The 10,674-nt window shown below is 41.8% G+C and overlaps 1 protein-coding gene across 1 annotated transcript in view; it reads left to right on the forward strand.

Moving 5' to 3' along the window:
* Positions 1-9,203, forward strand: part of LOC147990644 (uncharacterized) — a 64,235-nt gene extending 55,032 nt beyond the window's left edge. The window contains exons 3-8 of the mRNA XM_087538332.1: positions 74-166; positions 602-1,030; positions 4,955-5,539; positions 5,702-5,794; positions 6,230-6,651; positions 8,976-9,203. Coding sequence (XP_087394458.1) covers positions 74-166; positions 602-1,030; positions 4,955-5,539; positions 5,702-5,794; positions 6,230-6,651; positions 8,976-9,203 — 1,850 coding nt within the window. The remainder of the gene's footprint in view (positions 1-73; positions 167-601; positions 1,031-4,954; positions 5,540-5,701; positions 5,795-6,229; positions 6,652-8,975) is intronic.
* The last annotated feature ends 1,471 nt before the right edge of the window (positions 9,204-10,674 follow it).

The raw sequence follows: 10,674 nt of genomic DNA on the forward strand, positions 1-10,674 counted from the left end.
GCTGTTTTTATTTCTCTACGTGATGCACGTTTGTTTGGTAACCTTGGAAAGTGCACCTTTTGCACCGACCGAGTATCTTTTCTTGGCTATGTTGTTACTCCACAGGGAATTGAAGTTGATAAAGCCAAGATTGAAGCTATTGAGAGTTGGCCGCAGCCCAAAACGGTCACACAAGTGAGGAGTTTCCTTGGCCTCGCTGGTTTCTATAGGCGTTTTGTGAGAGATTTCAGCACCATTGCTGCACCTCTCAACGAGCTTACAAAGAAGGATGTACCTTTTGTTTGGGGTACCGCACAGGAAGAAGCCTTCACGGTATTGAAAGATAAGTTGACACATGCTCCTTTACTCCAACTTCCTAATTTCAATAAGACTTTTGAGCTTGAATGTGATGCTAGTGGAATTGGATTAGGAGGTGTGTTATTACAAGATGGAAAACCTGTTGCATACTTTTCTGAAAAATTGAGTGGGCCTAGTCTGAACTATTCTACTTATGATAAAGAATTATATGCTCTTGTTCGGACCTTAGAAACATGGCAACATTATTTATGGCCCAAGGAATTTGTTATACATTCTGATCATGAATCTTTGAAACACATTAAAAGTCAAGCAAAACTGAATCGTCGACATGCTAAATGGGTTGAATTCATTGAGACTTTCCCTTATGTGATTAAACACAAGAAGGGTAAAGAAAATGTTATTGCTGATGCCTTGTCTCGTCGTTATACTATGCTTTCACAACTTGACTTTAAAATATTTGGTTTGGAGACCATCAAGGATCAATATGTTAATGATGCTGAATTTAAAGATGTGTTGCAGAATTGTAAGGAAGGGAGAACTTGGAACAAGTTCGTTCTTAACGATGGATTTGTGTTTCGTGCTAACAAGCTATGCATTCCAGCTAGCTCCGTTCGTCTTTTGTTGTTGCAGGAGGCGCATGGAGGAGGAATAATGGGACACTTTGGCGTCAAGAAGACGGAGGATATACTTGCTACACATTTCTTTTGGCCAAAGATGAGACGGGATGTTGAGCGTTTTGTTGCTCGCTGCACTACATGTCAAAGAGCTAAGTCACGACTCAATCCTCATGGTTTATATATGCCTTTGCCTGTACCTAGTGTTCCTTGGGAGGATATATGTATGGACTTTGTTTTAGGTTTACCTAGAACAAAGAAGGGGAGGGATAGCATATTTGTTGTCGTGGATAGGTTCTCGAAAATGGCACACTTTATACCATGTCATAAAAGCGATGATGCTGTTAATGTTGCTGATTTGTTCTTTCGTGAAATTATTCGCTTACATGGTGTGCCAAATACTATTGTTTCAGATCGTGATACTAAATTTCTTAGCCACTTTTGGAGATGTTTATGGGCTAAGTTGGGGACTAAGCTGCTTTTTAGTAATACTTGTCACCCCCAAACTGATGGACAAACTGAAGTAGTCAATAGAACATTGTCTACTATGCTTAGGGCTGTTTTGAAGAATAACAAGAAAATGTGGGAAGAATGCTTGCCTCATATTGAATTTGCTTATAATCGTTCATTGCATTCTACTACTAAGATGTGCCCTTTTGAAATTGTGTATGGTTTCCTACCTCGTGCACCTATTGATTTGTTGCCTCTTCCATCTTCGGAGAAGGTTAATTTTGATGCTAAAGAACGTTCTGAATTGATTTTAAAAATGCATGAGTTAACTAAGGAAAACATTGAGCGTATGAATGCTAAATATAAACTTGCTGGAGATAAGGGTAGAAAACATGTTGTGTTTGCACCTGGAGATCTTGTTTGGTTACATTTGCGTAAAGATAGATTTCCTAATCTGCGCAAATCAAAGCTAATGCCACGTGCTGATGGTCCTTTTAAGGTTTTAGAGAAAATAAATGATAATGCATATAAACTTGAGCTACCTGCAGATTTTGGGGTTAGTCCCACTTTTAATATTGCAGATTTGAAGCCTTATTTGGGTGAGGAAGATGAGCTTCCGTCGAGGACGACTTCATTTCAAGAAGGGGAGGATGATGAGGACATCAATACCATTGTTACACCCACAGCTCCTACTGTTACATATACTGGACCAATTACTAGAGCTCGCGCACGCCAATTAAATTACCAGGTACTTTCGTTTCTTGGTAATGATTCTAATGTTCATGAGATTATGATGCTGCCTAAATTGGATACATTTGTTTTGCTTTCAAATGAAGGGCCTAGCTTGGAGAAGGATGAACATTGGAGCAAGAACACGCATGAAGTTGATGGCATGCGCAAGGGGATCAAGAACGGAGTTACAAGTGATGATTTCAGGACTTTGAAGCCGCCATAAGGAGTGCATGAAGCCATGGACGAAATATACAAGATGCCACTTCATAATATTCGTCCATAGGCTATTCTAGGTGCTGCGTCACCTTATTAATGGGCCAGGCCCATGTAATTTCGAAATACTTAAGTATAGGCTATTTTTAGAGTCCGTATGTGTGGGGAAACAAGAGTTACGGTTGGTTTCGGACCCCACCCTCAAGGGCCACGAAATTCCCCTCTCTTCCTCCATATATACAGCCCTTAGGGCATCGTTTAGACTTTGGGTTTTGTTTAGATTAAAAGTTCGCCATAGCTGCAACTTCGCGTACTTCGTTTGTGTCCAACGACCAGACCAAGACGTCACAGAACCCCACCTTGATCAATAAAGCTTTCATCTTGTATTCGCAATATCCAGATTGCAATCTCAGTTTCTTGCTTGTTCTTCGTTTGCTCGCAGGAAACAGGCCCTCGTGGTCAAGTTGATCGTGCTCCGGCGTGGTCAATAACCCCTCGGAAGTTGGTTTAGCGATTGCTAAGGCGCGACGTCTCGCACGTTCGTAGTCGGATCGTCAAGGTCGACTCCCACAGAAAACGATAGGCACCATCTCATCGAAACATCGGGACACCTTTGCCTCTATCATGTGATAAACAGATTTGAGCCATGGAGAAGATAGATGGCATGGAGAAGACGTTTGAAACAAAGCTCGATAACAAGTTTGCTGAATTGCTTTCGCGTTTTCCACCACCACCACCGGCTGCTCCTGCCGCACCTCTGCAACAACAGCAACAACACCGGCTACCTCCACATCGGGAAACAGCCCTCCGCCGAGCGAGCCGTGTCCCTCTTCAGTCGGGCCAAACTGCTGGTGCTGCTGTTGATACTTCTGTGGCTCCTACTACTGATGTGGAGGAGGATGCTTATGTGGGAGATTATGAGGATGAGGTTGATCAAAATCAGAACTACGTGCCACCAACAGCACAGCAACCACCAGGTCGTCCACATGCAAATAATGGCAATGGTAGGGCTCACCCTCAGGTACGAGATCATGACCATCTCCCTAAACTAAAATTGAATATTCCACCATTTGAGGGTAGATATGTTCCTGATATATATCTTACTTGGGAGTTAGAAACTGAACAACGATTTACATGTTTACAATATCCCGAGGAGAGACGTGTTCCTGCTGCTGTTTGTGCTTTCAATAGTTTTGCATGTGTTTGGTGGTCTGAGCATTGTAGATTATATCCTATTCCGGCTACTTGGGCTTCTTTGAAAACTGCTATGCGTACTCGTTGGGTTCCACCATATTATCAACGTGAATTACTTCAAAAATTGCAGCGCTTAAGACAGGGAAAAAATTCTGTAGAAGAATATTATCAGGAATTACAAACTGGCATGATTAGATGTGGTATTGTTGAGGAGAATGAAGCTATGCTTGCACGTTTTATGGGTGGATTAAATAGAGAGATTCAGACGATTCTAGAGTATAAGGAGTATACTAATATCACTCGTTTATTCCATCTTGCTTGTAAAGCTGAACGTGAAGTGCAGGATCGACAGGCATTGGCGCGGACTAACTTTTCTGCAGGTCGACCTTCATCATGGACACCACGTGCATCATCTACTTCCACACGTTCTGCTACACCGGCGCCTCCGTCGGCTACCACCTCCAACCGTGATACAATAAAGCAGGCACAATCACCACTATCTGCCAAGAGCACACCTTCTGGGCCTGCAAAGAGCTCTTCTTCATCCATGGCATCAACAGGGCAAACACATGATATTATTTGTCGACGTTGCAAGGGTGGAGGTCATTATGCGAGAGAATGCCCATCTAAGCGTGTGATGATTGTTACTGAGGATGGTGGGTATGAGTCCGCTTGTGACTATGATGAGGAGACTTTGGCTCTTATTACACATGACGAACACGGTGGAGACGATTCTGATCATGAGACGCAATACATGGCTCCTGAAGATGCTGACAGGTATGAATGTTTAGTTGCTCAACGTGTTTTGAGTGTGCAGGTTACACAAGCTGAGCAAAATCAGAGGCATAATTTGTTCCATACAAAGGGAGTTGTGAAGGAACGTTCTGTTCGCGTGATCATAGATGGAGGGAGCTGCAATAACTTGGCTAGCATGGAGATGGTGGAGAAGCTATCTCTCACCACAAGACCACATCCACATCCTTACTACATCCAATGGTTCAACAACAGCGGCAAGGTTAAGGTAACACGTACTGTTCGTGTGCATTTTAGTATCTCTACATATGCTGATTATGTTGATTGTGATGTGGTACCTATGCAAGCATGTTCCTTATTACTTGGTAGACCATGGCAATTTGATAAAAATTCTGTACACCATGGTAGAAACAATCAGTATACTCTTGTTCATAACGATAAAAATATTACTTTGCTTCCTATGACTCCTGATTCCATTTTGAAAGATGATATTAATAGAGCTAATAAAGCAAAACAGGAGACAAATAAGAGTGAAAATCAGATTGTGGCAAAAGAATTTGAGCACCAAATGGAGCCTAATAATAAACCATCTACTGTTGTTTCTGAAATTAAATTGAAAAGTGCATGTTTACTTGCCACCAAATCTGATATTGATGAGCTAGATTTCAGCAAATCTGTTTGCTATGCTTTTGTGTGCAAAGAGGCATTATTTTCATTCGAGGACGTGCCTTCCTCTTTGCCCCCTGCTGTCACTAACATTTTGCAGGAGTTCGCTGACGTCTTTCCACAAGACGTGCCACTGGGATTACCACCTATTCGAGGGATTGAGCATCAAATTGACTTAATTCCCGGTGCTTCGCTACCCAACCGTGCACCATACCGTACCAATCCAGAGGAGACGAAGGAGATTATGCGTCAAGTACAAGAACTGCTCGACAAAGGTTATATACGCGAATCCCTTAGTCCTTGTGCTGTTCCTATCATTTTAGTGCCGAAAAAGGATGGTACGTCGCGTATGTGCGTTGATTGTAGAGGCACTAATAATATTACTATTCGTTATCGTCATCCTATTCCTAGGCTAGATGATATGCTTGATGAATTGAGTGGCTCTACAATATTCTCCAAAGTTGATTTGCGTAGTGGATACCATCAAATTCGTATGAAATTGGGTGATGAATGGAAAACAGCATTTAAAACTAAGTTTGGATTATATGAGTGGTTAGTCATGCCTTTTGGGTTAACTAATGCACCTAGTACTTTCATGAGGTTAATGAACGAAGTTTTACGTGCTTTCATTGGACGATTTGTGGTGGTTTACTTTGATGACATATTGATTTATAGCAAATCTTTGGAGGAACATTTGGAACATTTACGTGCTGTTTTTATTGCTCTACGTGATGCACGTTTGTTTGGAAACCTTGGAAAGTGCACCTTTTGCACCGACCGAGTATCTTTTCTTGGCTATGTTGTTACTCCACAGGGAATTGAAGTTGATAAAGCCAAGATTGAAGCTATTGAGAGTTGGCCGCAGCCCAAAACGGTCACACAAGTGAGGAATTTCCTTGGCCTCGCTGGTTTCTATAGGCGTTTTGTGAGAGATTTCAGCACCATTGCTGCACCTCTCAACGAGCTTACAAAGAAGGATGTGCCTTTTGTTTGGGGTACCGCACAGGAAGAAGCCTTCACGGTATTGAAAGATAAGTTGACACATGCTCCTTTACTCCAACTTCCTAATTTCAATAAGACTTTTGAGCTTGAATGTGATGCTAGTGGAATTGGATTAGGAGGTGTGTTATTACAAGATGGAAAACCTGTTGCATACTTTTCTGAAAAATTGAGTGGGCCTAGTCTGAACTATTCTACTTATGATAAAGAATTATATGCTCTTGTTCGGACCTTAGAAACATGGCAACATTATTTATGGCCCAAGGAATTTGTTATACATTCTGATCATGAATCTTTGAAACACATTAAAAGTCAAGCAAAACTGAACCGTAGACATGCTAAATGGGTTGAATTCATTGAGACTTTCCCTTATGTCATTAAACACAAGAAGGGTAAAGAAAATGTTATTGCTGATGCCTTGTCTCGTCGTTATACTATGCTTTCACAACTTGACTTTAAAATATTTGGTTTGGAGACCATCAAAGATCAATATGTTCATGATGCTGAATTTAAAGATGTCTTGCAGAATTGTAAGGAAGGGAGAACTTGGAACAAGTTCGTTCTTAACGATGGATTTGTGTTTCGTGCTAACAAGCTATGCATTCCAGCTAGCTCCGTTCGTCTTTTGTTGTTGCAGGAGGCGCATGGAGGAGGATTAATGGGACACTTTGGCGTCAAGAAGACGGAGGATATACTTGCTACACATTTCTTTTGGCCAAAGATGAGACGGGATGTTGAGCGTTTTGTTGCTCGCTGCACTACATGTCAAAGAGCTAAGTCACGACTCAATCCTCATGGTTTATATATGCCTTTGCTAGTACCTAGTGTTCCTTGGGAGGATATATCTATGGACTTTGTTTTAGGTTTACCTCGAACAAAGAAGGGGAGGGATAGCATATTTGTTGTCGTGGATAGGTTCTCGAAAATGGCACACTTTATACCATGTCATAAAAGCGATGATGCTGTTAATGTTGCTGATTTGTTCTTTCGTGAAATTATTCGCTTACATGGTGTGCCAAATACTATTGTTTCAGATCGTGATACTAAATTTCTTAGCCACTTTTGGAGATGTTTATGGGCTAAGTTGGGGACTAAGCTGCTTTTTAGTACTACTTGTCACCCCCAAACTGATGGACAAACTGAAGTAGTCAATAGAACATTGTCTACTATGCTTAGGGCTGTTTTGAAGAATAACAAGAAAATGTGGGAAGAATGCTTGCCTCATATTGAATTTGCTTATAATCGCTCATTGCATTCTACTACTAAGATGTGCCCTTTTGAAATTGTGTATGGTTTCCTACCTCGTGCACCTATTGATTTGTTGCCTCTTCCATCTTCAGAGAAGGTTAATTTTGATGCTAAAGAACATTCTGAATTGATTTTAAAAATGCATGAGTTAACTAAGGAAAACATTGAGCGTATGAATGCTAAATATAAACTTGCTGGAGATAAGGGTAGAAAACATGTTGTGTTTGCGCCTGGAGATCTTGTTTGGTTACATTTGCGTAAAGATAGATTTCCTAATCTGCGCAAATCAAAGCTAATGCCACGTGCTGATGGTCCTTTTAAGGTGTTAGAGAAAATAAATGATAATGCATATAAACTTGAGCTACCTGTAGATTTTGGGGTTAGTCACACTTTTAACATTGCAGATTTGAAGCCTTATTTGGGTAAGGAAGATGCGCTTCCGTCGAGGACGACTTCATTTCAAGAAGGGGAGGATGATGAGGACATCAATACCATTGTTACACCCACAGCCCCTACTGTTACATATACTGGACCAATTACTAGAGCTCGCGCACGCCAATTAAATTACCAGGTACTTTCGTTTCTTGGTAATGATTCTAATGTTCATGAGATTATGATGCTGCCTAAATTGGATACATTTGTTTTGCTTACAAATGAAAGGGCCTAGCTTGGAGAAGGATGAACATTGGAGCAAGAACACGCATGGAGTTGATGGCATGCGCAAGGGGATCAAGAACGGAGTTACAAGTGATGATTTCAGGACTTTAAAGCCGCCATAAGGAGTGCATGAAGCCTTGGACGAAATATACAAGATGCCACTTCATAATATTCGTCCATAGGCTATTCTAGGTGCTGCGTCACCTTATTAATGGGCCAGGCCCATGTAATTTCGAAATACTTAAGTATAGGCTATTTTTAGAGTCCGTATGTGTGGGGAAACAAGAGTTAGGGTTGGTTTCGGACCCCACCCTCAAGGGCCACGAAATTTCCCCCTCTTCCTCCATATATACAGCCCTTAGGGCGTCGTTTAGACTTTGGGTTTTGTTTAGATTAAAAGTTCGCCATAGCTGCAACTTCGCGTACTTCGTTTGTGTCCAACGACCAGACCAAGACGTCACAGAACCCCACCTTGATCAATAAAGCTTTCATCTTATATTCGCAATATCCCGATTGCAATCTCAGTTTCTTGCTTGTTCTTCGTTTGCTCGCAGGAAACAGACCCTCGTGGTCAGGTTGATCGTGCTCCGGCGTGGTCAATAACCCTCGGAAGTTGGTTTAATGATTGCTAAGGCGCGACGTCTCGCACGTTCGTAGTCGGATCGTCAAGGTCGACTCCCATAGAAAACGATAGCCACCATCTCATCGAAACATCGGGACACCTTAGCCTCTATCATTGCGGTGGTCGAAAAGTGGTTTCGTGGCTCCCCCAGAAGTTTTCGGGGTATATGAGAATATATAGGAGGAAGATCTAGGTCAGGGTGTCACCGCGGGGCCCACAAGGTCGAGGGGCGCGCCCTACCCCCCTGCGCGCGCCCTCCACCCTTGTGGCCGCCTCGTGGCTCTTCTGACTTGCACTCCAAGTCTCCTGGGTGTCTTCTGGTCCAAGAAAAATCATCGCGTAAGTTTTATTTCATTTGGACTCCGTTTGCTATTCCTTTTCTGCGAAACTCTAAAACAAGGAAAAACAGAAAGTGGCACTGGGCTCTAGGTTAACAGGTTAGTCCCAAAAATCATATAAAATAGCATATTAATGCATATAAAACATCCAAAACAGATAATATAATAGCATGGAATAATAAAAAATTGTAGATACATTGGAGACGTATCATTGAGTACTACCTCATGTACTCATCCCTTACTATTTTCCCTCCAAACTGTGAGTATTTGGAGAAGCTGCCAGAGGATCCCAATGTTGCTGGAGAGTACTTCTATGAGGAGCCAGACCTTTTCAGAGGAGTCGAAGGAATTGACTACATCATCTCTTACGGAGCTGACAACAAAGGAGAAGGATCAGAGCAGCAACAACAACAAGAGTAGTGTAGAATAGTGGTAGCAACGAGCTTGATCATGTGTGACATGATCTAAACCAAATAAGTGATCGCAAGATCAATAGTGGTACCCCGCATTTTGGTACCAGTAGTTTGAATCGTTTCAACGTTGGATCTTTGTTTGAATAAAGGTTGTAATATAATGATGGTTTGGACCCGCTATGTTTTTGTTGTGCACTCTGAGGGATATAAGGTTCATGAGACGATGTCTTATGGGCGTTATATCAATGACAGGCATACTACAACATGAAGTGGTATGTTGGGTCACCATAATATGTGTCTTAACTTTGTACTAACTTTAGTACAAAATTATACTAAAGTTGAGACACTTATTTTGAGATGAAGGAAATATTAAACAAAAAATGTATGGAAATCCATTTCATGAGGAATCTAATCATACCGATTTGATATTATAAATTTTAATTTATTTCTCTACAAATTTTATCAAACTTAAAAGGTTTGAGTTTTCAAAAAATTAATGCACAATATATTTTAAACAAAGTGAGTATTTTTTAAGGAACCCAACAATGCTAATGGCGCAGCAAAGCGCGCCCAACCCTTTTAGTATGGATTATAGATGCTCTTATTTGGTCCACCCACCACAGCATGCTGACATGCAGGGTTCCCATGAAAACAAACCATTGGGTTATAGACTGAAAAAATCATATGGGTTGTTCATCGAGGGGTGGGGAACATCGATCTGTATCCGTATTTAAGGTTACACCGGTCGGTTAGTCACTGGCATGTGGGTCATAGCCACGTAAGCACACAATACATGATGACAAGTTATGTGACCACTTACGAATTTTACAAGTTCTGAAACTAAACTGAACATCGAACGCAAATTCTATCCACTGATATTGAGTCAGAACTATATAAAGCTACTACCCTTAGACAACATTTGAAGTTGTAATGTAGAGAAATCCTCTACCTTTTTTCTCTTTAAGAAAAAGTGAACTTGGAATGTGCCATCGAATACTCCCTCCGTTCACAAATATAATATGTTTTGAATATTTCAATATGAAATATATATAAACTGAAATGATTGAACAAGCACACTAAAACATGTCTATATACATACCATTTAGAAACTAGGGAGGGACTACAAACTTATGTCCTTAGCATGGTTTATTATCGTGTTATCAAAATGGCGACTAATCTGCGCTGGCCCAACCGTTCGGCCGGTCGCGTCGGAGCCATCGGATTTGAGCCGCGTGGGCCATTGGATCCAGGAAAAAAATAAACGGTTTGCCTCCCGCAGCTTCTTCTTCCTCTCGCTGGAATCGCATCTCCCGCTCGGTGCGTGCCTCATCTCCCCTCCGGTGGCCGTCCTCGTCGCCAGTCCCCACCCACGCCGGCCGTCCTCATCGCCGGTCCCCATCCTTACCGACCGTCCTCGTCGTCGGTCCTCACCTTCGCCGTCCGTCCTCGTCGCCGCCTTGACCCATGAAACAGCCGCA

The sequence above is a fragment of the Triticum urartu genome, chromosome 1A (assembly GCF_056163025.1).
Source record: "Triticum urartu cultivar PI428250 chromosome 1A, HENAU_Tu73, whole genome shotgun sequence".
NCBI lineage: Eukaryota > Viridiplantae > Streptophyta > Magnoliopsida > Poales > Poaceae > Triticum > Triticum urartu.